Here is a 25,134-nt window from a genome sequence, read left to right on the forward strand (position 1 = left end):
CACCATGGCGTGGTCCTTCCCCTCCCAGAGCTGGAGAGAGAACCCAGGAGTCCTAGCCCATCTAACCACTAGACCCCACTCCCCTCCCAGAGCTGGAGAAAGAACCCAGGAGTCCTGGCTCCCAGCACCTGCTGCTGTAACCTCCTAGGCTGCACCACTGATGGGAGATTTATTCTCTTGTTGTCTTGGCAGGGCTGAGTTTTTCTAAGCTTCCTGGGGGCTTCAGGCACCGAGTTCCCCATTCACTGGGCACGCAGTTCCCTTAGGCAGCTCTGAACATCTGGGCCCCACGCTGACACCACAGAGGTACAGACACTGGCGATGGACAGACAGCCTACAGTAACTGGTGCTGCTGGGGGGCATTTAACAGTCAGGCCTGGGGTTTGCGAAGGCCCCCAACTCCCCATGTCTCTCAGCTCAGGTCAGCGTGGCTCCCAGAGGGAACAGACACCTGTGTGCCCAGCCTCCGTTACTGCCCCTCAGCTCTGGGGAGAGCTCCCTAAAGATACGCCTTCCCCTCCTCCGAACCCTCTGTGCCCTGATGCAGGCAGCTGAGGGCTGGGCTGGCCGGTGGCGAAGCACTGCATACATCCTGCTAGGGAGGCTGGGATGGGTTACCCCATCTCCCTTCACCCACCTGCAGAGTCTGGAAGGTCTTTTAGCCTTTATCTGCATGGGGAACATTGCACTAGTTACACGCTGATTGGTTTGAACCTGGCGCTGGACCTCACTGGACCCTACGATACCTGTTCCCAATTGTAAACTAGACTGAAATAGGCCACTTCTAAACCCAAATGGGAGACAGTGCTGTGGTTTGTTCTGGCTCAAATGTCTGAGTTAGAATTCACACGTTAGCTGTGTTAGACTGATGCAACTTCCCCATGTAGATGATACCTGAGGGGCTGTCAGGGGCTGCATCTGAGGAAGTGGGTATTCACCCATGAAAGCTCATGCTCCAGAACGTCTGTTAGTCTATAAGGTGCCACACGATTCTTTGCTGCTTTTGTCAGGAAAGTGAATCTGAATTCACTTTTAAAATCAGAGGGGGAGCCGTGTTAGTCTGGATCTGTAAAAGCAGCAGAGAATCCTGTGGCACCTTATAGACTAACAGACGTTCTGGAGCATGAGCTTTCGTGGGGGAATACCCACTTCGTCGGACACATACACGAAAACTCATGCTCAAATACGTCTGTTAGTCTACAAGGTGCCACAGGACTCCTTGCTACTTTTAAAGTAGATTCCTTAAACTGCATTAAACCCCTGTGTGGTTGCTTCTATTATTTAGAATTAAAGTGAACTGAATACAGTTTATCTTAATTCACTTTGGCCATCAATTAAAATCAATTGAATTAGCATCACTTTAATTCTGAATAAGAGCATCCGTACAGGGTTTTAATCTGGTTTAATGGCTCCATTTTAAATTCACCTCTTAGTGTCCCATGCAGACAAGCTGCTTGAGGGTTGGAACGGTTGGGTATTCTGTCTCTTGGACCAAGTGGGCCCCAACCTGCTGTGGTCTCTTTGTGCTACTGCAGTATAAGTGTTAATAGCATAGCAGCACGAGGGGTGGGGTCAATGGGTTTTGGACAAAAATGTCTTGCTGAAAAATAGGGTTCCAACTCTATATTTCCACACAGATTCCTCCTTCCCGAAATCCTTTTTTTTAATTAAGCAAATATTTGTTTACAAACACTTTGAAACAAAACTTCTTTTGAATTTTGTAACAAAGACAATTTTAAAAGTTTAAAATGTTGAAGAAACATAAATTGTTCATTTTCTGTTGAAGCTTTTTGCAAAACCAACTTTCAACCCATCTCTCAAGTGCAGGAGACAGTTTCGAGCAGCGTATTGGCTTTGTTAGGGACGGTCCCAGCTTGCAAGCCTAGGGACTTGCACGATCTGTCTCTAGCTGTGTCTACACTATGCAGGCTATGCCAGCATGCGAGGAATGTGACCTCACCAAGCATGAGTTGTGCTGATAAGCCCTGTCTGCTCACACAGCTGGGGCTTTGTTGGCGTAGCTGTGTTGCTAGGTTGGGTGTTTTGTTCACACCTCCGGCTGACGCATCCATTAAGGATAGACAAGGTCTTAGCATCTCCTAGAACAGGACTGACCTGAGGGAGTCCAGCTCCACAGGGAAGCTATCGGAGTTATGAATTCAGTCCAAAATTTGGGCATTTTATGGCTTGTTTTGGGGCAGGTTTTTTTTTTAATTTTAAAAAGAAAATGAGCAATTTTAATTTCATTCAAACATTTTGATTAACTGTTGTTTGGTTGTTTTTTTCCTATTTCCCGGGGTGGGGGGGGGACTTTTCTTTTTCTAAATTAAAACATACTTTTTTGAGGGGGAACCCTAGTTTTTGTTGTTCTCCTTTTTTCACAGGTGGTGGGTTATTTGAATTTTTCAAACTGTAAAATGGTTTCATTCCAGAAGAGCTGGAGTCAAGGGAATTCCTCCTGTCCCTCACTTTTACATCCTCTCCCTCTTTTCCTGGGACAGAGAAGGTGGGGTGGGGTGGAGGAGAGGAGGAATTCTCTCACTGTTTGTAGAATACAATTTTTGACCTTGTTTAAAAAAACAATAAATCTTTTTCTGTGGGAAGTGGCTTTGTGGAAACACCCCTTTGGTATTAAAAAGCCTTTTTGGAGGAAAATGTGTTGAGCTGCTCCAGGTCTCAGCATCGAGTTGGAAGGGCTGAGAATCCCAGCTGGGGGATGCTTTTGCCAGACACCAGTCACTGGGCTTAATACAAAAGATAGACTAGATGAGCCACTGCTCCCTGATGGCCTCCTCACATATGGAAGGGCCAGAGCGGTTTTGTGGGCATTTCTCCCTGCACTGCTCAGACACCTTGGAGCTGGATTGGGCCATGTGGGTGTGAGCTGTGGCCCCGGGAAGCGCAGCAGTGACTACTACGTGGGTCACAGGCTAATGTCTCTGGGCATCTCTCAGGAGAATGAATTTGACTGGTCACCCACCCAGCTGTCTCTCCTTCCCCCTACAGTGTCTGTCTGTCCTAATCTACCCTCCCTGAGCTTTCACTGTCATTACATATCTCTACCTGGTGTCTGTTTGTCCGTTTCTCCATACTTTCTACCCATCTATACACACCTGCTTTTTTCTCTGCCTCTGTCCTGCTGTCCCTTCTCAGCCTGCTTGTCTGCCAGGACTCCTCTTGATTTCTATGTGACCTTGCATGTCTAGTAAACCCTGCCCCTGCCTCAATTGTGCCTGTTCTATTTGAATCCCACTGGGGCTCAGTTTCCTTTGTGAAGACTGGGGCCTAGTCCAGAGGCTGCAGCTCCGGGACCAGGGATGTGGCGCTGACTTCAGGCTGAAGAGTGGAAATGGAGCAAGGCAAAGCAGGCTTTTAAGCCTCTAGAGTCAGGGGCAAGTAGCTTTGTTCCCACCCTGTGATGGTGCCTCTGAGAGTGCCAGTGCAGGGGGCAAAGTGGGGCAGAGACCCAAAGAGTCCCACAGGAGGTGAACATTGTTGCAGGGTTTGTCCCCTCGCTGATGGAAGCTCTGTTGGCCACACCCTGCTCCTAATGGTAATATCCCCAGGGCCCGAGGGGAGCAAGGCCCACCATCTCTCTGTTCACTGCCCTGGAATTTCCTTCACATCTCCCAGACTTAAGGCCTGGGTATACACGGAGTTATCCACATGAACCCCCCATGAAGAAGAATGCTTGGCTTCTGTTTATCACCATGCATGCTTTGCCAGGGTGACTATAATAGCTAGACCGGGAAACCCTCCTAGTGTGAACACAGTTTATATCAGCAAGAAAAGATTGTGCTTTTGCTGGCACTTCCAACTGATGCCTTGTAAGACACTAGAAAAGCTTTTCTGGCAGAGCTGGACCAGTCTAGCTACATGGGCAAATCCTCCTAGTGGAGACAAAAGTGCTCACATGCCAGTATAAATCCATCTGCTCGAGTGTAGAACAGCATCGGTATGTGGGTAACAAAACCACACCTGGTGAAACAGCTCTGCCAACATCAATGGTAAATGTAGACCAGGTCTCCCCCGAATTAAAGAGCTATACCAGTAGAAGAGAAGTATTGCTGGTATAGCTGTCTCAGCACTAAGAGCTTTGCTAGCACACCTTTGTGAATCAGGGATCACACTGCTTCACAACCCTGACCCATAAAACTGTCAGCAGAAGGCTGCAGTATAGGCAGAGCCTGACGGTTTATGTACACATGTAGTTTTCCTGACTATAACTCGAGAAGTGGGCATTTTTAGGGGTTTCTACATGGGGATGTTAATCCAGATTATAGCAGGGCATGAATTTAAAGCGGACTAGTTTAGAATAACTTCCTGCGTTGGATGCCCTTATTCTACAATCAAGTTTTGTTTACATGGGGGCACTCAGAAAAATGAGTCTGCATTAAGATGTGAATTACAGAATAAGAGCATCCACACATGGAGTTTTTCAGAATAGCTGTTCTACTATAAATTCACACCCTGCCTTAATCCAGGTTAATATCTTGTTGTAGACAAGCCTAAGCGTGCTTGCAGGAGTTAATCAAGAGCAACTCCTGGTGTAGAACAGCCTTTAAGATTCTGAAAATCAGGATTGACATCACTTTATTCCTGTGAAAAATGGGAATTAGAGGGCTAAAGTAAATCTCTCCTGTGGTACTACACAGAAAGGGGGGAACTGCACCTCCCACTCAGCTACCAGCTCTGTCTCACTTCCGACCCCTCCATCCCCTCCCACAGGGCAAAGGGGCTCTGCGGTAGGTGAGGGTCATAGAGGTATGAGTGGCCCCATTCATCTCAGTGTGGTGCTTTCGGCTGACAGATTTATCTTGACACCATACCAGGGAGTATGAGCGGCCCCGTTCATTTCAGTGGGGAGTTCTCCTCCTCCATACCCTGGGGTGCACTACTTTTAAGGCGGATTACCAGTATGCATGGATGGGGGGTGGGTTCTGTCTGTAGAACTCTTTGACCAAATTACTGCAAATTCGCAGCACAACTCCTACTCCAGCTCCTGTTGGTGGTCTACCAAGAATCAAGAGGATATCACTGTGTATGTGGATTTCAGTGCATTTTGAAGATTAAAAGAAGCTAATTTTGTGTGGGACAGAGTCTTGGGAACAGTTGGACCAAATGACCCTAAACATGGGCCATTAATTCTTCCCCTAGGCTTAATGAAGCAGAGCAATTTTCAAGAAAGTCTAAGTATGCCTGCAGATTTTACAGCCTTTTAAATTAGCTACTTGTAAACAAAAAGTTCTGCCCTTGAGGTGACTCCTCCACCCCACTTTAAACTCCAATCACAAAAGAATAAAAAATATTTTTTTGTGTGTGCGGGGTGGTGGTTAATGTTTTTTAGCATTTCAGTGTTGCTGGATTTAATAATTTTATTGCAAGTCCCGGACATTGGGTGTTTCTCGTCAAGCCCCAGCTTCTAGTATTAGGTGATTATTCCTAGCTCTTCTTCTGGCTTGCTGAGAGTCCTTGAGTGGTCACATCACCATTCTGTGCCTCAGTTTCCCCATTGCTAAAATGCGGATAGTTATACTTACCTTGTTTTTAAAGCACATTGGGATCAACAGAGATGAAAAGCACTGGATAAAAGCTAGAGATTATTATAATTGATTATGTGAGACTCCCAGCTTTCTTACTTTGTAAAGGGAGTTTCTAGCCCTGTTGTTGGATGAGAAAAGTTGGAAAAGTGACCACCCCTAAAGCTTAAAATAAATAAATAAATAAAAAGAATTGTAAATGTTATCTTTCTTTGAGGTGACCAGATGTCCTGGGGCTTTTTCTTATATAGGCTCCTATTATACCCCCCCCCCATTCTGATTTTTCACACTTGCTGTCTGATCACCCTATCCTTGTTTACAAAAAAAAACCCTGATTTTTAAACACAATACCATTAATTTAAAAGACAATCTTATTACTATTGAACCCAATCCCAGGATTTCTAACACTCATCCCATCATTTCTATACCTAATCTCATGATTTTTAAATCCAATCCCAGGTTTTCTAACCCTGATCCCATGATTTTAGGCCTCTCGTGATTGGGGGGGGGGTGACTCATGATTTTTGGACACCTGGGGACGGCAGTCTGTTCCCCAGCCGGGCTTTGGAGGGTAGAGGGTCACCACTGTCTTCAAGAGGGGGTTACCCCCCCCAAAACACACTCAGCATCCATCCTAACCCAAAAGTACTTGTGGCACCTTAGAGACTAACACGTTGATTTCAGCATGAGCCTAAGCTAACCCTGCCCCTGAGCTCACGCTGACATCACTGTGTTAGCCTCTAAGGTGCACCAGCCCCCTCTTCTTTTGGGGCTCCAGACTGACTCTGAAACCCAGCCTAAAGCAAGATGGCTATACCACATAGCTGTCCTACCCACTGCCTGACTGGGAAAGGGATGGGAAAAAATTACCCACCACAGGTTTCCAAAGGAGTGAGGGGTGAAAAATTCCACAAACAACTGGGTTTATTAAATGATTCTTATTATTTTAATTCAGGCACCACTCAGGGCAGCCCGACCCGGGCGAGGCCCCCCGCTCCCTCCCCCCTCTCTGCGGAGACTTCCTGGTAGGCTCTCAGCCTAACCTGCTGGCTGGCCCCGCCTCCTAGGTCGCCGGGCCCGTCGCCGCGGCCGGGTGAGCTGGGCGGGGCTTGGAGGGGCTGCGGGTTAGGTTGCGCCGCCCATGCTCAGCTGCCTTGTTCTCTCTCCCGGGGAGGGGGGCAGCGCCGCGAAGGGTGAGGCCGAGGCAGCCGCAGGGGAGACCCCAGGTAAGGTCCCCGCCCGGCAGGGTTATTATGGGATGGCGACGTGCCCGTCTGCGGGATGCAGGCCAGGCAGGGAGATTCCCCCCCGGGAGGGATGGTCCAGCCCGCCCCCCCAGGGGATAATCGGGAGGGGGCGTCCACACTGCACTGGAGGAGGCGGGCTGGGCCCACAAGGCACTGGAGGAGGGGGGGAGCTGGGCCCATACTGCACTGGAGGAGGGGGGGGAGCTGGGCCCACCTTCCCTTGGGGGGGAGCTGGGCCCATACTGCACTGGAGGAGGGGGGGGAGCTGGGCCCACCTTCCCTGGGGGGGGGAGCTGGGCCCACCTTCCCTGGGGGGGGGGAGCTGGGCCCACCTTCCCTGGGGGGGGGGAGCTGGGCCCACCTTCCCTGGGGGGGGGGGAGCTGGGCCCACCTTCCCTGGGGGGGGGGAGCTGGGCCCACCTTCCCTGGGGGGGGGAGCTGGGCCCACCTTCCCTGGGGGGTGGGAGCTGGGCCCACCTTCCCTGGGGGGGGGATCTGGGCCCATACTGCACTGGAGGAGGGGGGGATCTGGGCCCATACTGCACTGGAGGAGGGGGGGAGCTGGGCCCACCTTCCCGGGGGGGGGGGGGAGCTGGGCCCATACTGCACTGGAGGAGGGGGGGAGCTGGGCCCATACTGCCTTGGGGGGTTGGGTTCACATTGCACAAGGTGGCAGGAGAGAGCTGGGTCCACACTGCATCGGGGGAGAGGAGGCAGGGGGCTGGGTTCACATTAGGATGGAGGCCTGAATCCACATTGTACTGGAGGGTCCATGTCACCTTGTCCTTGGTGTGTGGAGGAGGGGTAAGGAGATTGGTGGGGTGAGGAAGCATCCAGGTAGCCTTTGTCTGGGGGGCAGGGAACACATTGTGCTGTGCTGATCTGGGGGGACACAGGGAGAGGATACAGTGTGCTGCCCCTTGGAGGTTTCTGTTGGGAGGGTGCTGCCCAGCTTTTTCTCTGGAGTGAAATACCCCCTCTAGGGCCTGGGAGCCCCCTGCCTGTGGGGGTGGAGGTGGGCTTGGTTAGAAGTAGAGAGGCAGCCACTCAGGTTGGTCCCCATGTTATTGTATTGGGTGGGGAGATAGCACGGATGATGTGGACTGCCTGCAACATCACCTCAGCCCATCTCTGCTGGGTTCAGAACCCCTGTCTCACTATGGCTTGTCTCTGGCTTTCTTCTCCCCTTGTGCTGGTAATAGCTCAGTCCTCCCCTCCCCATAGTGAATAGGGGTAGGTAGCCCCATGTGCACCCAGGGGGCGTCTGCAGTAGAGAGGGGAAGGGCTGGAAGTTTGGGAGCCCCATTACAAGTACCATCTGGATGATGTCAGCCCAAGATCCCATCAGATATTTTCAGTGGGAGTTTTGGGGCTGGGGAGAGGGACCAGTTTGGTGCCAGTGTGTTGCAGGGGCAGCTCTGGTGAGGCCCCTTTCCCCTAGAGGGGAAAAGTATTGAGGGGCACTGGCAGAGCTGTGGGTGGGATCCCAGGGCTGGGCTAATGGGGGGCTGTGGGTCCAGAGTGAGGGGCAGGGAGACAGTTGTGCGGGGAGTCCAGCCAGGGATTGCAGGGGTCTGTGCGTCAGGAGTGAGGAGCACTGGTAGTGCTGTGTGTGGGAAGCCCCAGGTCAGGGAGAGCAGGTGTTCATGTGTTGGGACTGAGGGGCACTGGCAGGCCCTTGCTGGGTCACTGCTGGGCCACAGCAGCAGGTGGTCAGTGCTGCCTGGCATACATCCCCCACCTGCTCGGCCTCTGCCCCAAACATGGAGGGTCCCATGTGGGCCAGGACAGAGCCCCTGTACAGCATTGCAGAGCTGTTGGCGTGGGTGATGGGGAGTAGCAGGGTGCAGCAGGCCGTGCTGTGCAGTGTGGCAGGGGATGGCAGGCTCTGTACAGCAGCAGGGTGTGTGCACAGCTCAGACCAAGCAATGACACCAGGGAAAGAGGGGGGATGATCTCTTGATCTCTGACACCTGGGGGCCGTGGTAGCTGCAGCACGTTGCATGGTTGTGAGGGGATAGAAGTAAGAGAGTGTGTGTGTGTGTGAGAGAGAGAGATTCTGCAGCTCCTGCTGCCTTCCCCTTTAGTCACTGCCTGACCAAGCCAGATCACTAGCACCCTCCTAACTGCGGTTTGCCACTGAGGCCCTTAGCTGAGTGCATTGGAATCCCTGAGCCCTGGAGTAGGGGGTGCTCCTCAACCCCCCCCCCGTGTTGCTCAATCACATTGCTGGCTCCCTGCTCCGGGCTGTTTTCCCATCAGTAATGTTGTGCAACCTGGATGCAAGGTCGTTGCCCGGCAACAACCCCAGCCTGTCCCCCAAGGCAGGGATGATATGGGGGGGAGAATGGAACCATAGTTTTCTCCCGTCCTGTCCCATCACACGCTCACCCCCTGGGGAAGCCCCTCACCCTGGTGCAGTGGGATGGCCTTGGATACCTCTCTGTGAGGATCCTTCAGACCCCCAGGACCTACCTTCACTGGGAGCTGGGGTTGGGAGTGGGGTCCTGGTCTCAGTCACATGGCCCAGGCCCAGCTGAGCTCCGCAGGGCCCCGGTATGGGGATCCCTGTTTTATGCTGACACTCCCAGAGAGCGTGGCATGGGCTCCCAATGTCAGTTTTGTGCTGGGCTCGGCGGGGGGGGGCACGCGCAGGGATGCGGTATGTGCCGTGGGCGTGAGCCTTCAACAGAGTTTGGTTGGTAGTAGGTGGGTGCTGGGCAGTGGGGGTCACAGTGCAGCCCAGTGAGGAGTTGTGGTTTGGGGAGTGTAACGGCTGAGGTGCCCTGGGGGTTCAGCTGGTCCAGAGTCAGTATGGGGGACGGGTGCCTGCAGATGGCACTGAGGGGCTGTTGGGAAATGTACAGGACTAAGGGTTGCACCCCCAGCTATCGGCATGTTGGGTGTTGTTTTCAGCTCTGGGGTGTCTCTGGGGAGGGGGCAGCTGGAGCAGTTGTGGGGGAGCCCTAGAAGTGGCTGTATCTTGCACAGCCCTGCAAGGAGGCCAGTAGGTATATGCTGGGGTGGGTGGCTGAAGCCCATGGCCCCAGGCCCTGCCATGGAGTGGGATGCAGAGGAGGTCGGCCCCAGCATGTCTATGGGGAGTTGTGGCAGCCTTTGCACTTAGCACCTGCATCCCTGGGCTGGCTCTGGGGGTGACTCGGGGTGCAGTAGCTCAAGGCAGGATGGGGGGGCTGAGGTGGGTTCTGCTGGGTGGGGTGGGATACTGGGGTTCTCGGGCGCTCCAGGGGGCTAGCTGTGGGGAGGGTGGTCTGGTCCTCGGGGTGTTGGGTGGGGGCTAGGAGGGGGTCTCTTGTGTGGGGCTGTGGGTGTCTGTGGGGCCAGACTGGGGTGGGAGCAGGAGCTGTGTGTGGGGAGGGTCTCTGTAGGGCCAGACTGGGGGGGAAGCTATGTGCAAGGGGGCCGGGCTGGGGGGGAGCGGCTCTGTGGGGCCAAGCTGGGGGCGGGGGGGGTCTCTGTGGGGCCGGGCGGGAGCTGTGGGCGGGGGCGGGTCTCTTTGGGGCCGGGCTGGGGGCAGGGGGGGGTCTCTGTGGGGCCGGGCGGGAGCTGTGGGCGGGGAGGGTCTCTGTAGGGCCAGACTGGGGGGGAAGCTATGTGCAAGGGGGCCGGGCTGGGGGGGAGCGGCTCTGTGGGGCCGGGCTGGGGGCAGGGGGGGTCTCTGTGGGGCCGGGCGGGAGCTGTGGGCGGGGGCGGGTCTCTTTGGGGCCGGGCTGGGGGTAGGGGGGGGTCTCTGTGGGGCCGGGCGGGAGCTGTGGGCGGGGGGGGTCTCTGTAGGGCCAGACTGGGGGGGAAGCTGTGTGCAAGGGGGCCGGGCTGGGGGGGAGCGGCTCTGTGAGGCCAAGCTGGGGGCGGGGGGGGTCTCTGTGGGGCCGGGCGGGAGCTGTGGGCGGGGGGTCTCTTTGGGGCCGGGCTGGGGGTAGGGGGGGGTCTCTGTGGGGCCGGGCGGGAGCTGTGGGCGGGGGGGGTCTCTGTAGGGCCAGACTGGGGGGGAAGCTATGTGCAAGGGGGCCGGGCTGGGGGGGAGCGGCTCTGTGAGGCCAAGCTGGGGGCGGGGGGGGTCTCTGTGGGGCCGGGCGGGAGCTGTGGGCGGGGGGTCTCTTTGGGGCCGGGCTGGGGGCAGGGGGGGGTCTCTGTGGGGCCGGGCGGGAGCTGTGGGCGGGGGGGGTCTCTGTAGGGCCAGACTGGGGGGGAAGCTATGTGCAAGGGGGCCGGGCTGGGGGGGAGCGGCTCTGTGGGGCCGGGCTGGGGGCGGGGGGGGGTCTCTGTGGGGCCGGGCGGGAGCTGTGGGCGGGGGGGGTCTCTGTAGGGCCAGACTGGGGGGGAAGCTATGTGCAAGGGGGCCGGGCTGGGGGGGAGCGGCTCTGTGGGGCCAAGCTGGGGGTGGGGGGGGTCTCTGTGGGGCCGGGCTGGGGGCAGGGGGGGTCTCTGTGGGGCCGGGCGGGAGCTGTGGGCGCGGGGGGTCTCTTTGGGGCCGGGCTGGGGGCAGGGGGTGTCTCTGTGGGCGGGAGCTGCGGGGGTGGCTCCGGGGGGGCGGGCGGTCTAGCTGGGGGCGGAGGGGGGGTCTCTGTGGGGCCGGGTCGGGCCCTGTGTCTGCTGCGCTGCTGGAAGCGGCCGGGCCCGGCCCCGCCTCCCGCCCGGCTCGGGGGAGGGACTCGCCGCCGAGACGCCGGGGCTGGAGCCGCGTCTGGGAGAGCCCGGCCCCGTTGCGGGTGGGGGGGGAGCATGTGGGGGGAGCCCTGGGGACATGGGGGGGAGTGCGGGTGAGGGGGGAGCCCTGGGGACATGAGGGGGGAGCGTGTGGGGGGAAGTGCGGGTGAGGGGGGGAGCATGTGGGGGGAGCCCTGGGGAGGTGGGGGGGAGGTGGGGTGGGGGAGCATGTGGTGGGATGTGCGGGTGAGGGGGGAGCCTTGGGGGGGTGGGGGAGCATGTGGGGGGAGCCCTGGGGAGGTGGGGTGGGGGAGCATGTGGTGGGATGTGCGGGTGAGGGGGGAGCCCTGGGGCGGTGGGGGAGCATGTGGGGGGAGCCCTGGGGACGTGGGGGGGGAGGTGGGGTGGGGAAGCATGTGGTGGGATGTGTGGGTGAGGGGGAACTCTGGGGGGGTGGGGGAGCATGTGGGGGGAGCCCTGGGGACGTGGGGGGGAGGTGGGGTGGGGGAGCTCTGGGCCCTGAGGGGCATGTGGGGAGCTGCGAGAGGCATTGGGGTACCGAGGCAGATTGGGGCAGGGGTGCACAGGTGGCAGGAGCCATGTGGGTGGGCTGGGGGAGCATTGGGGGCATGTGGCAGTGAGATGGGGCTGTATGCTTTGGGGAGAAGGAGCACTGAAGGGGATGTGGAGTGCTGTGGAAGAGGGGTTGGGGGCAGGGAGCTGGGGCGGAAGGGAGGTGGGGGTGAGGGTGCATGGGGCAGGGGTTGTGGAGCAGGAGAGTTGGGAGGGATGAAGGGAAAAAGACAGGCTGCAGGAGGGGGGGATAAGGGTGGATGAAGTAGTATGAGGGCACTGAGTGGGGAGAGGATTGGTGGGGCAGGAGAATGATGGAGATGGGATAGCCTGGGGAACTGGGAGCAGTGAAGTGGGGGTTCTGGTACGGTGTGGGGGGCAGAGTCTGTAACACTGGGGGGGTGAGGGGGCAGGGTTGGTATAATACTGTAGGAGGCAGGGTCTGTAATAGTGTGGGGTGCAAGGCCTGTAACGCTGTGTGGAGTGTGGGGCAGGGTCTAATGGAGTGGGGGGTAAGTTCTGTAACACTGAGGAGGCTGCGGTGTGGGGGGCAGGGTCTGAAATGCTGTGGGGGGTGCTCTGTGGGAGGGCAGGATCTGGAGTGCTGGGGGGGGCAGGGTCAAACACTTTGTGGAGTGCAGGGCAGGATCTGTAACGCTGGGGGGGGGGGCTGCAGCATGTGGGGATGGAGGGAGCAATGTGAGGAAGGAGCAATGTGGTGGTTTCCCCAGTTCTGTCTGCTCAATGCCCTCTTGTCCTTCGGATGCTGTCAGGGAGCCCTTTTCTTGCCCCAGTCTCTCTGCAGCACCTCGCGAGGTGCATTGGGGTGAGGGGGGCCTGCACTGGAACCTTTCCATTTTTCTGGGGTTGCCCTGACTTTGGCATGGAGGGGTGGGGGGTGTCTCTTGTTACCCCACAGAAACAACAGGGCAGGTTGGGATCCCTGCTGCTGTTGTGCGCTTTGAAAGCGAAGCAGGGTGTGGGACTGAGTGATGGCTTGGGACAGGACTTTGGGGTCCCTGCTCCTGCTCTGTGGGACTGGCCGCTGTTCAGGCATGAAGAAGGGGTGTCTGGCCCCATAGCTGCGGACGGGACTCTTGGATATGTGTGCCCTTTTCTGTCTCAGTTGGGGTGTGTGTATGGGACATGGAAGAAGCCAGGGCTGGGAAAGCAGGGGGTGGTGAGTCAGGATTAAGGGGCAGAGCTGGCACTGCAGGGGGCTGTGGGATGGGATTAAGGGGCAGAGCTGTGACGGCAGGGGGCTGTGGGTCAGGATTAAGGGGCAGAGCTGTGACGGCAGGGGGCTGTGGGTCAGGATTAAGGGGCAGAGCTGTGACGGCAGGGGGCTGTGGGTCGGGATTAAGGGGCAGAGCTGTGACGGCAGGGGGCTGTGGGATGGGATTAAGGGGGAGAGCTGGGACAGCAGGGGGCTGTGGGACGGGAGTGAGGATGGGCATGTGTGTGGGAGCATCTGGCCTGTAACTGGGAGCCAGGGATTGAGATGCTGAAGGTGCATCCAGTAACCCCCTATCCCGTGTCTCCCATGCAGCCGGACCTGGACTCCTGCTCTCTCTTCTCCATGAGGCCTGGTGCTGACTGATGTGACCGCGGAGGCCCTTATCGTGACACTCATTGGGGAGGGGAGCCCCAGCCCCCTCTTCACACACCCCCTGCCATGGCTGACCCCATCATGGACCTGTTCGATGACCCCAACCTTTTCGGTTTGGACTCCCTGACGGACGAAGGCTTTGCCCAGGCACCACCTGACCCCATCGAAGAGGCGCTGGGACTGCCGGGGGCACTGGACCCTTCCCAGCCAACACCACCCCCTGCCGCAGAGCCTGTCCAGCAAGAGCCGCTACCAGGGCAACTGAATCCCACGCCTGGCCCCCCCCAGCCAGACCCTCCACAGCCAGAGCTCCCCCAGGGGCAGGAGATGCTGAGCCAGGGGAACCCCTTTATGGGCGTGTCCAGTGCCAGCACTGCCGTGGTGTCGTCGTCCTCTGTTGGGGGGTCGCAGCTGCCGCAGGCTGCAGCCCCCCTGTCAGCCCCCAAGATTGTCATCCTGAAGGCCCCGGCGGGCAGCTCGGTGACGGGGGCCCATGTGGCTCAGATCCAGGCCCAGTCCCAGCCGCTGGGGGCGGCCAATGGGGGCAAGGTGACCTTTGCCAAGGTTCTGACAGGCACCCCGCTACGTCCTGGTGTCTCCATTGTCTCCAGCAATGCCGTGCTGGCCACCAAGATGTCCCCCTCGGGCGGCCCCACCACTGTGCACCGGCTGGTCCAGCCCAGTCGGCCGGTCAAGCAGCTGGTGTTGCAGCCCGTGAAAAGCCCGGCGGGGGGCACGGGGACTGCAGGCGGAACACCCCTGAAGCCTGCTGTGACCCTGACATCCGCCCCTGCTCAGGTAAGGGGGCTGGGGGGCGGGCATGTCTGACGCCAGTGTGGAAGAGTCAACACGCATCTCACTGGCACTCTGGGCTGGGGGGCTGTTGAGCAGGGTGTGGGGTAAGGGCACTGGGGGTGGGGCTGGTGTCTAACCCCCATTGCTTTTTTCCCCACAGGGTGAGTCAAAGCGCATCACCCTGGTGCTCCAGCAGCCGCAGGGTGGGGGCGGCCCCCCTGGGCAGCGCCACGTGGTGCTGGGCAACCTGCCAGGGAAGATTGTGCTGCAGGGCAACCAGCTGGCGGCCCTAAGCCAGGCCAAGGGGGCACCGGGCCAGCCCGCCAAGGTGGTGACCATCCAGCTGCAAGTGCAGCAGCCTACCGGGGGTCAGCCTGGGGGGCCTCAGAAGATCCAGCTGCTGCAGCAGCCCCCGGCAGCGGGTGCCTCAGGGCAGCAGCCTCCCCTGGCGGTCTCGTCTGTTCAGCAGGCCCAGGTGGTGGGCAGCCCGGGACAGAGGCTGACGGTGCCACTCAAGGTTGTGCTGCAGCCTCAGGTGAGCTGGGGAATGGGGCCTGCTTAGGGGGAGCTGCCCAAAGGGGGAGCCATGAAGGTGTCTGTGAAGGCTCCATGGGGAAATTGGAGTGGGGAGTGACTTTGCCCTAGGCCACTCGTCCCAGGGTGGCTCCCTGGGGGGAAGGCAGGGTCTGAGGGGAGCTTAGGTTTGGGGGTGATGGTCCCTCCCCCTACAGGCTGGCTGGCAGCTCCCTGTGCAGAAGGAGGGGTCTGAGTGGAGTTTGGGTTAGGGGGTGATGGTCCCTCCTCCCACAGGCTGGCTCGTCCCAGGGCGGCTCACCTGGGCTCTCCGTGGTGAAGGTACTGAGCAGCAGCGAGGTGGCGGCACTGTCCAGCCATGGCACACGCGGTGGCTCGGAGGAGACCCGCAAGCTGGAGCACCAGAAGAAGCAGGAGAAGGCGAACCGCATCGTGGCCGAAGCCATCGCCCGGGCGCGGGCCCGGGGCGAGCAGAACATCCCCCGGGTGCTGAATGAGGACGAGCTGCCCAGTGTGCGGCCCGAGGAGGAGGGCGAACGCAAGCGGCGCCGCAAGGGCGAGCGTGGGGGGCCCAAGGAGGAGAGACCTCGCAAGGGCCGGGGCCAGGGCGGTTCTGGCAAAAGCAAGGGGCGCAGCAAGCCCAGGTGAGACCCCTCATACAGCCCCGCAGTCCGGAGCCCCCATCTCATCATGTAGTCCCCCCCAGGGGAGACTTGATCCCCGCAGCCCAGAGACGCAGGAAACTCAGGGTTGAAGGCTGAAGTTTCCCCATCTTCCCCTGTTCCAGCCCCGCCCCACCTTTCCCCAGCCCCTCTTGTCCCGTCTGCCCCATTTTGCCCTTAGGGGGTGCAGACAGGTGGCTGGTTTCTGGTGGTGGTTGTACTGGGAGCTACAGCCAGTTCCGACAGGGTTGGGGCTAGATCTGGGCTGGAGTGGGAGCTGTGCTGGATGCACTGGCAAGAGGTGGGCAGCGGTTCTGTCTGCCCAGCAGAGCGGAGCCCTGGCCTCCCTTCCCCCTGCACTCCCCTGCGATGGGGTGTGAGCCCAGCCCCCCTCACTCTGCCTATCCCTTGTCATCCCCCCCCCCCCAGCACCATCACCCCCGTGGTGGGGAAGAAACGAAAGCGGAACGCCTCCTCTGATAACTCTGACACTGAGGCCATGCCAGCTCCATCCCCCCGTGAGGAGGAGGAGAGCAGCGTCCAGGTGAGGAAACCGGGGTGTGTGTGTGGTGTCTAGGGGGAGGAGTTCATGCACTGCCCACGGGAGGGCCTGGGTACACAGGCTGCCCGGACACTTGGGTTCCCTGCCTGGAAGGGGAGCAGTGTAATCTCTGCTGGGGGGGAAGTGAGTGGGGCAGGGGGCTGTGCCCTGCACCCCGTGTGTATGTGGGGGGTGGTGTCTGCCCTGCTGCCCTCTAACCCCTTATGTGTGTATGTGGGGGCGCTGTCCAGGCTGTGTGTGCAGTGTCTGTCCTGGGGTATCTCTAACACGCGCCCTACTCCTGCACCCCCAGAAGCGTCGCTCCAACCGGCAAGTGAAGCGGAAGAAATACACCGAGGATCTGGACATCAAGATCACTGACGATGAAGAGGATGAGGAGCTGGATGTGACGGGGCCAGTGCGGCTCGAGCAGCCTCCCGTGCCACAGCCCCCTGCCCCTGAGCCGGAGGGAGAGACCCTGCCCTCCATGCAGTTCTTCGTGGTGAGTTCTGGGCCCCAGGGGGAAGCAGGGAGCAGAACCACTGCTCCCGACACCATTCCTTTTGGTAAGCCTGGGGATGGGTGGGCACAAGGGTGTTCAGGCTGTGAAATGTGATGCAGCTGCGGCTAGGGCCAAGTCTGCAGTCTGGGAGGCAGGGTGTGAAAGGGGAAAGGCTTCTGCTGCGTGTAATTCCCACTCCCCCAATTTCTTCCATCCCTGCCCTCAGGAGAACCCCAGTGAGGAGGATGCTGCCATTGTGGACAAGGTGCTGTCCATGCGGGTGGTGAAGAAGGAGGTGAGAGCACACGCTGTGAGGATGTCTGACGCCTCCCAGGCACCAGGTCCTGCAAGAGAGGGCCAGGGACTTGGGATATGGTGCCTTTCTCCTCTAGGGGGTGCTGGCTGCAGTCGGGCCACAGGGGAGGAGGGTGGAGCTGGGTGCTTTGGTGGTGAGTAGGGGGGGGTGTTCAGGGATTTGAGTACAGGGTGTCAGCAGCACTAACACCCTCCCCCCTCTCTCCAGCTCCCCTCAGGGCAGTTCACGGAAGCAGAGGAATTCTTCGTCAAATACAAGAACTAGTAGGTGTCATTCCCTTCCCCAAGGCATCTAGGTGCCACTCCCCCCTGGAGTGCTCTAAGTCTAGCTCCCCATTTGCCCCCGCATGGTGTGAGGAGGTTGCAACCGCATCTCCCCAGCGCTGGTTTTCCCCTGCAAGGGCCCGGGGGGGTGGCGGGGGACAGATGGATCTGGAGTACCTAGTGCCACAGACCCTGGGTGGTAGGGGCACTGGGGTGGCCACTCACCACTGCACGTGGGCATCAGCACCCAGTTGGAGAGGGTCAAGGGTGCCAAAGGGATGCGGCATGGGAGCCTTTTAGAGCTGGTTGAAAGATTTTCAGCAGAACAGTTTCCCTCCAAAAAAAAAAAAAAAGCCCCAAAATGTGTTGGCTCTGTGACAATTTCAACCAAACTTTTGACAAGAAGATTTACTTTCTGGACATCCTTGGAACTAGAGTGTTTCATTTTGACTGGCTCTCTTTTGACTCAACTTTTCTATTAACAAATTGGGATGTTCCATTTATGTACATTATCCTGGGGCCTGAAGGCCCAGGCAGGTTGTCAAAATCTGGGACCATGAAGAGAAATTGGTGATAGTCAGGTCTGCTCTTTGCTGCAATCCTAAAGAACCAACACACAAGTGTGTGCCCTGGGACACAAAAAGGCAGTTTCTGGCCCGTGCTCTCCAGGCCTGACTCCACGGCCAGTCTTGTGCCCCAAGGAGCTCCATGTTTCAGCCCCCTCCTTAGTCCATGCTTCTTGGTGCATCTCTTCTTCCTGCTGGCTTTTGCACACGCAAAGCTCTGCTACCAGTCAACCCCCAGACCCTGCCTCTGCAGCCAGACCGTTTGCCTGGGGGGATGGGTTCCTACCGCTCCCAGCGGTCACTACCTAAAAGGGCATTGAACTGCTCCTTCCATTTACCTTGACTGAAAGATAGCTGATGCACCACCAGCTCTATGGGCCATGGCCATTGGGGACTCCTGCCAGCACAACTTATTGTGTTGTCTGTTTTCATATAAAATGAGACTACTTGAAACCATAAATTCATAAGGCTCCACCTTCACCCTACGGAAACGGCGGGTTTCCATGCCCATGGGTCACATTTGTTTCGGGGGCGGGGGGGGTTGTTTCTCGAGGGATTCTGAAATTTCTTCTTCTGTTCAGATTCTGAATGGAGAAAATTCCCCACTGTCAGAATTTCCAGGCGTGGATTTCAAATTCAAGTTTCTGGCCAGGTATAATATCACTCACACCGTGTCTGTCCATTTGTCTGTCTGTCTAACCCCTCTGCCCTTCCTCCAGCTCATATTTGCACTGTGAATGGGCCACCATTTCCCAGCTGGAGAAGGACAAGCGAATCCACCAGAAACTCAAACGCTTCAAGACCAAGATGACCCAGATGAGGCACTTCTTCCACGAGGTACCGGGGGGTGGGCATAAACCATGGGGGGACCACAGGGTCTGGGCAGCAGTGACACTTCCTGGGGGTACCTAAGGCTGTGAGGCCCCTCACTACCCCCTGTCCTGAGCATGAGGGCAACCCAGCACCCCAACTCCATGGGCAACACAAGCACTGTCCCCCTGGGTCTCCCCTGCCCCACTATTACTCTATCAGTTAGCGATTGACACGCCCCAGCTCCTGGGCCCTGCATGCCTCTCCTGGCCGCTCGCAGCATCCGTAGACTAGCTATTCCCAAAGAGGCAGGACACCCTCAGATCACCACTCCCTCAGCATAGCACTTGGATACATTTAGAGCTGCGGTTCTCAGCCTGCGGCCCAGTCAGCCTGCGGCCCAGTCAGCACGCAGCTGTGGCCCGTGTGACGCCCTCAGGGCCATACAGGTAGTGTATCTATTGGGGGGGGGGGTGGGCAGCAGCCTATGTAACAAACAGAGCTACATGTGCAGCCCACAATGGTAACTAGGATGAGAATCTCTGGTTAGTAGTGAAAACGAGAATAGAGTTTCATTAACGAAGCATAGAGATTCCAGCTGCAGTAAGTAAAGTATTGGAAAGAGAGGGTTGCTAGGAAATGAAACACCACCACCCATTCCAGAGCCTGGACTGACTGTGCTAGAGACTCTCCTGTCTTGATGAGTACTGCTCACCCAGATTCTTTGCCGCACTTTGCGCCAGGCTGGCTGCCTCCCAGGTGAAGGTGCTAGCGTGCATCACTTTGCACTCTGAGGTACAGCAGAAATTCTTGGCTGTTCTTTCTCTACAGGACACCCCCGCTGTCTGTCATTCCTGTAGATGCAACAATCTCTTCCATAGCCTGTGGCTCGCTATGCAGATAGGTGCACCACATGGCCAGACAGACACACCCTGGGGGGTTTTCACCTTCCTCTGCGGCCTGGGGCACTTGCAGGTTTACACTAGTGTCAGTGGCGGATTCTCTGTAACTTGAAGTTTTAAACCATAGTTTGAGAACGTCAGTAATTCTGCCAGAGGTGAGGGGTCTGTTACAGGAGTGGGTGACGGTCCGGGGCCTGCGATGTGCAGGAGGGCAGACTAGACAGTCAAGATGGTCCCTCCTGGCCTTAAAGTCTCTTGAGTATTTGAGAAGTGTCTGGTCCCGCTGGCCTGAAAGCAGCGTTTCCGAGGGTGTTGCCACCCTAACTCGAAACCCTTAAGAACATAATTTCCAGCACAGACCTGGAACTCCATAAATGTTCTCTGTACGTGTGTTTCCCGAGGAGTGGTGGCCAGTGGACTGCCAGCTCACAGTACAGACCTCACTTGACACCCTTTGGTGAGCTCTGACACACCTTATCGACCTAGGAGGCCCTGTGAAGCCCTCTGCCCGCCATGCCCTCTGCCCATTGGCACCCAGGGGTCCCTTTGGCACTGTGGCCATGGGATTGGCTCCTTCCCTGTAGCAGCAGAGGACTGGGAGGGTGGGAGCTGGGGGTCCCCAGCCAGGACGGGGGCTGTGGGTGAGTGTCAGCCGTCAGGGAGACTGGGGACAGGGCAAGGCGAGTTATATACGTCTCCTCCCCAGGATGAGGAGCCTTTTAACCCTGACTATGTGGAGGTCGACCGGATCCTGGATGAGTCTCACAGCGTCGATAAGGACAACGGAGAGGTGACCAGAGTGGGGTGGAGAGTTTAACTGAGTGGGGGAAGGGGAAACTGGGACAGTGAGGTGTGGGGAGGAAGTGGGGTCTGGGGCAGAGGCCAAGGCTCTGGGGCTGCAAAACTCCCTGATTTATGGGGGGCTATTGGGGCTTGGCATGAAGCTCCCTGGGAACTCACTCTGGGGATGGGGTTGGGAACTGGGAACAGGCACCAGTGGCGACCTCCCCACAGTTTTCCCCTCCCAGCACATGGCCCTGACCTGGTTGGAGAGAGCTGACACTCTCCATGGGGTAGGGGATGAGCTATGGGAGCTCCTTGTGATCATGGGCCTGTCCCTGGCCCCGCAGCCCGTGATCTATTACCTAGTGAAGTGGTGCTCCCTGCCTTATGAGGACAGCACCTGGGAGCTCAAGGAAGATGTGGACGAGGGGAAGGTCCGTGAGTTCAAACGCATCCAGGCCCGGCACCCTGAGCTCAAACGCGTGGTGAGTGACAGTCTTTGGCTCTGCCCCCACAGTCGCAGCACTAGGGCTGCCAATTTTCTAATCATACATAACTGAACACCCTTGCCCTGCCCCTTCTCCAAGGCCCCATCCACTCACTCACTCACTCCCTCCCTCCCTCCCCTACCCTCATTCATTTCACTGTGCTGGGACAGGGGGTTGGGATGCAGGGCGGGGGGGTGAGGGCTGTGGCTGGGGGTGTGGGCTGTGGGGTGGGGTCAGAAATGAGAGGTTCTGGGTGCGGAAGGGGGCTCTGACCTGGGGCAGGGGTTCAGGGCATGGTCTCCAGGCAGCGCTTACATCAGGTGACTCCCAGAAACAAGTGGCCTGTCCAGCTCCTAGGCCTGGGGCAGCCAGATGGCTCTGCATGCTGCTCACACCCGCAGGCACCGCCCCTGCAGCTCCCGTTGGCTGCAGTTACAGCCAATGGGAGCTCTGGAGCTGGGGCGGTGGCAGTGCATGGAGCCACCATGGCTGTCCCTCCGCCTAGGAGCCAGCCAACCAGACTTTTTTAATGGCCGGTCAGCGGTGCTGACTGAAGCCACCAGGGTCCCTTTTCAACCGGGCATTCCACTCTGAAAGCGGAAGCCTGGCAACTCAACCCTGAGCTAAATGTGTGATGAGTGACAGCCCCCAGCTCCACCCCATCAGACACCGGCTCCGCCCCCTCAGCCCAAGTGCATCCAGGCCCTGAGCTCAGAGGCAGGAGGAGTAACAGCTGTGGCTCCACCCCCTACCCTGGCTCCACCCACCAGCCACCCTGCTTAAATGAATGGTGAGTGACAGCCCCCATCCTGCCTCTCCCCCCCAGCCCCCATCCAAAGTTGGCTCTGCCATCACCCCTCCCCCCAAGCTACCTCCCATCCCAAAAGCAGCAGGTCAGGCACCTGGAATGCCTAGGCATGGTGAGTGACAGCGCCTATCTCCCCTCCGTGCAGCCCCCTCTCCACCGTTGCTGGTGTAAGGGGGACTTCTTTCCGCCATGCTGATGGTGTCCCCCCTGCCCCCCCAGGCCCGCCCCCAGGCCATCTCCTGGAAGAAACTGGAGCTCTCCCACGAGTACAAGAACCGCAACCAGCTGCGGGAGTATCAGCTGGAGGGGGTCAATTGGCTGCTCTTCAACTGGTACAACAGGTGAGCTGGGTCTGGGGGGCAGGTGAGGCTGGGGTTAGCTCTGTCTCCCACTCAGCTGGCAGAACTGCAGCCTGGCAGAGGGACTGGGCTGGGGGGGAAAGCTGACCCCCATTTCTCCCCCCACAGGCAGAACTGCATCCTGGCAGATGAGATGGGGCTAGGGAAGACCATCCAGTCGATTGCCTTCCTGCAAGAGGTTTATAATGTGGGCATCCGAGGCCCGTTCCTGGTCATTGCTCCCCTCTCCACCATCACCAACTGGGAGCGCGAGTTCAACACGTGGACCGAGATGAACAGCATTGTCTACCATGGCAGCCTGGCCTCCCGCCAGATGATCCAGCAGTACGAGATGTACTGCAAGGACTCCCGGGTATGGGGGGAGGGGCAGACGCACGGGGGCGTGGACATGGGCACAGGGGCGTGGACACTGATACATGCGTGTGTACTGCAGGGACTCTTGGGTACAGGGGGAGGGGCAGACGCACGGGGGCATGGACACTGACACAGGTGTGTGTACCACAGGGACAGGAGGGGCAGACGCACGGGGGCATGGACACTGACACAGGTGTGTGTACCACAGGGACAGGAGGGGCAGACGCACGGGGGCGTGGACACGGACACAGGCGCGTGTACTGCAGGGAGGGAGGGGCAGGCCTGCGGGGGCGTGGACACGGACACAGGCGCATGTACCCCAGGGACGGGAGAGGAAGGCCTATGGGGGCGTGAACACGGACACAGGCGTGTGTACCGCGGGGGCGTGGACACGGACACAGGCGCGTGTACTGCAGGGACGGGAGGGGCAGGCCCGCGGGGGCGTGGACCCGGACACGGGCACGTGTACTGCAAGGACTCCTGGGTATGGGGGGAGGGGCAGATGCACGGGGGCGTGGACACGGACACGGGCGCGTGTACTGCAGGGACGGGAGGGGCAGGCCCGCGGGGGCGTGGACCCGGACACGGGCACATGTACTGCAAGGACTCCTGGGTATGGGGGGAGGGGCAGATGCACGGGGGCGTGGACACAGAAACAGGCACGTGTACCGCAGGGATGGGAGGGGCAGGCCCGTGGGGACGTGGACACGGGCGCGTGTAACGCAGGGACGGGAGGGGCAGGCCCGTGGGGGCGTGGACACGGGCGCATGTAACGCAGGGACAGGAGGGGCAGGCCCGCCGGGGCGTGGACACAGACACGGGCGCGTGTACAGCAGGGACGGGAGGGGCAGACCCACGGGGGCGTGGACACGGACACGGGCGCGTGTACTGCAGGAACGGGAGGGGCAGGCCCGCGGGGGCATGGACGTCCATGCACATGTGCTGCAGGAATGCAAGGTCTCCTGGGCGAGGAGCATGGGTCCCAGCAGGCCAGGCTCAGGGAAGGGCGCAGATCTCGGGGGTACAGGGGCAGGGAGAGGTAGGAAGGGTTTGGGGAGAGGGTCTCACAGCCCAAGGAGGTTTGTATCCTGCCCTGGCACGTTGTGGGAAGGCTGTTCCTTGCTGTGCTGGTTCCCAATGTGGCACCCCACGCCACCCCCATTGTCTGATTGACCTTGCCCCCCTCCAGGGCCGGCTGATCCCCGGCGCCTACAAGTTTGACGCGCTGATCACCACTTTCGAGATGATCCTGTCGGACTGCCCTGAGCTGCGGGAGATCGAGTGGCGCTGTGTCATCATCGACGAGGCCCACCGGCTCAAGAACCGCAACTGCAAGCTGCTGGACAGCCTCAAGCACATGGACCTGGTGGGAGACCTGGGGGCCCGCAGGTGTCTGGGAGGTGGGAGGGGAAGGGTGGTTGTGATGGAGCTCAGCTGGGGGCTTCCCACCCTGTGCTGGGCCCTGAGTGGAGGTATTGGGGCCCTGGCTGTAAGGGGTCAGGGGGCTCTTTGGAGGAGGGGTAGCATGGGGCCGCCCCCTGACACCCTATACTATGCCAGGAGCACAAGGTGCTGCTGACGGGCACCCCGCTGCAGAACACGGTAGAGGAGCTGTTCAGCCTGCTGCACTTCCTGGAGCCCTCGCAGTTCCCCTCCGAGGCCGAGTTCCTAAAGGACTTCGGGGACCTCAAGACAGAGGAGCAGGTAAGGGCGGGCGGGCGTCCCCCATCCACGTGCCTTGTCCCACTCCGTCGTCTGCACCCCACTGCCCTGCCCTCCCCGAGCCCCTCCTCCGCACCCCCCGCAATTCACACCTGCCCGCCCTACCGCTCTGCCCTCCCTGCGACCCTCCTCCGCGACCCACTGCCCTCCCTGAGCCCCTCATCCCCCGCCATCCATACCTGCCCGCCCCACTGCCCTGCCCTGCCCTGCCCTGCCCGAGCCCCTTGTCCCCCGCAATACACACCTGCCCGCCCCACCCCCTGCCTTCCCCACGCCCCTCGTCTGCACCCCCCGCCCTGCCCTGCCCTCCCAGAGCCCCTCGTCCCCCACCATCCACACCTGCTCGCCCCACCGCCCTGTCCTCTCTGCGCCCCCCTGCCTTGCCCGTCCCTCACCCCCGCAATCCACACCTGCCCGCCCCACTGCCCTGCCCTGCCCTCCCAGAGCTCCTTGTCCCCCACAATACACACCTGCCCGCCCCACCCCCTGCCTTCCCCACGCCCCTCGTCTGCACCCCCCTGCCCTGCCCTCCCCTCCCCTCCCCTCCCCGAGCCCCTTGTCCCCCGCCATCCACACCTGACTGCCCCACCGCCCTGCCCTCCCTGAGCCCCTCGTCCGCACCCCACCGCCCTTCCCTCTCTGAGCCCCTCGTCCCCTGCCATCTGCACCTGCCTGCCCCACTGCCCTCCCCATGCCCCTTGTCCGTGCCGCTCGTCCTCCGCCTTCCCCACCCCATTGCCCTGCTCTCCCTGAGCCTCTTGTCCCCTGCCCTCTGCGCCCCACCCCCCTGCCCACCCCGAGCCGTTCTGCTCACCACCCTGCCCTCCCCGAGCCCCTCATCCTCCGCCATCCGCACCTGCCTGCCCCACCGCCTTGCCCTCCGCGCGCCCCTCGTCCCCTGCCCCACCACCCTGCCCTTCCTGAGCCCCTTGTCCCCTGCCATCCGCACCTGCCCTCCCCACGCCCCTTCCTCCACCCTCCCCAAATGCCTCATCCTGCGTGACCTGCCCTCCCCAAGCACCTCGTCCCCACCATCTACACCCCACCGCCCTGCCCTCCTCTCCCCAAGCCCCTCTGCGCCCCACCGCCCCA

General features: G+C 59.4%; 1 protein-coding gene across 3 annotated transcripts in view; it reads left to right on the forward strand.

The window, feature by feature from the left end:
- Positions 1–6,654: 6,654 nt before the first annotated feature.
- Positions 6,655–25,134, forward strand: part of CHD8 (chromodomain helicase DNA binding protein 8) — a 33,162-nt gene continuing 14,682 nt past the window's right edge. For all 3 annotated transcript variants that reach the window (XM_030545738.1, XM_030545739.1, XM_030545737.1), the window contains exons 1-15: positions 6,655–6,766; positions 13,578–14,435; positions 14,593–14,967; positions 15,243–15,610; positions 16,058–16,172; positions 16,483–16,671; positions 16,898–16,966; positions 17,195–17,250; positions 18,536–18,653; positions 20,235–20,318; positions 20,659–20,796; positions 21,827–21,948; positions 22,075–22,318; positions 23,510–23,686; positions 23,881–24,024. In XM_030545738.1, the coding sequence (XP_030401598.1) occupies positions 13,704–14,435; positions 14,593–14,967; positions 15,243–15,610; positions 16,058–16,172; positions 16,483–16,671; positions 16,898–16,966; positions 17,195–17,250; positions 18,536–18,653; positions 20,235–20,318; positions 20,659–20,796; positions 21,827–21,948; positions 22,075–22,318; positions 23,510–23,686; positions 23,881–24,024 (2,931 nt within the window). In that variant the 5' untranslated portion in view covers positions 6,655–6,766; positions 13,578–13,703. The remainder of the gene's footprint in view (positions 6,767–13,577; positions 14,436–14,592; positions 14,968–15,242; positions 15,611–16,057; positions 16,173–16,482; positions 16,672–16,897; positions 16,967–17,194; positions 17,251–18,535; positions 18,654–20,234; positions 20,319–20,658; positions 20,797–21,826; positions 21,949–22,074; positions 22,319–23,509; positions 23,687–23,880; positions 24,025–25,134) is intronic.

The sequence above is a fragment of the Gopherus evgoodei genome, unplaced genomic scaffold (assembly GCF_007399415.2).
Source record: "Gopherus evgoodei ecotype Sinaloan lineage unplaced genomic scaffold, rGopEvg1_v1.p scaffold_39_arrow_ctg1, whole genome shotgun sequence".
NCBI classification, from domain to species: domain Eukaryota; kingdom Metazoa; phylum Chordata; order Testudines; family Testudinidae; genus Gopherus; species Gopherus evgoodei.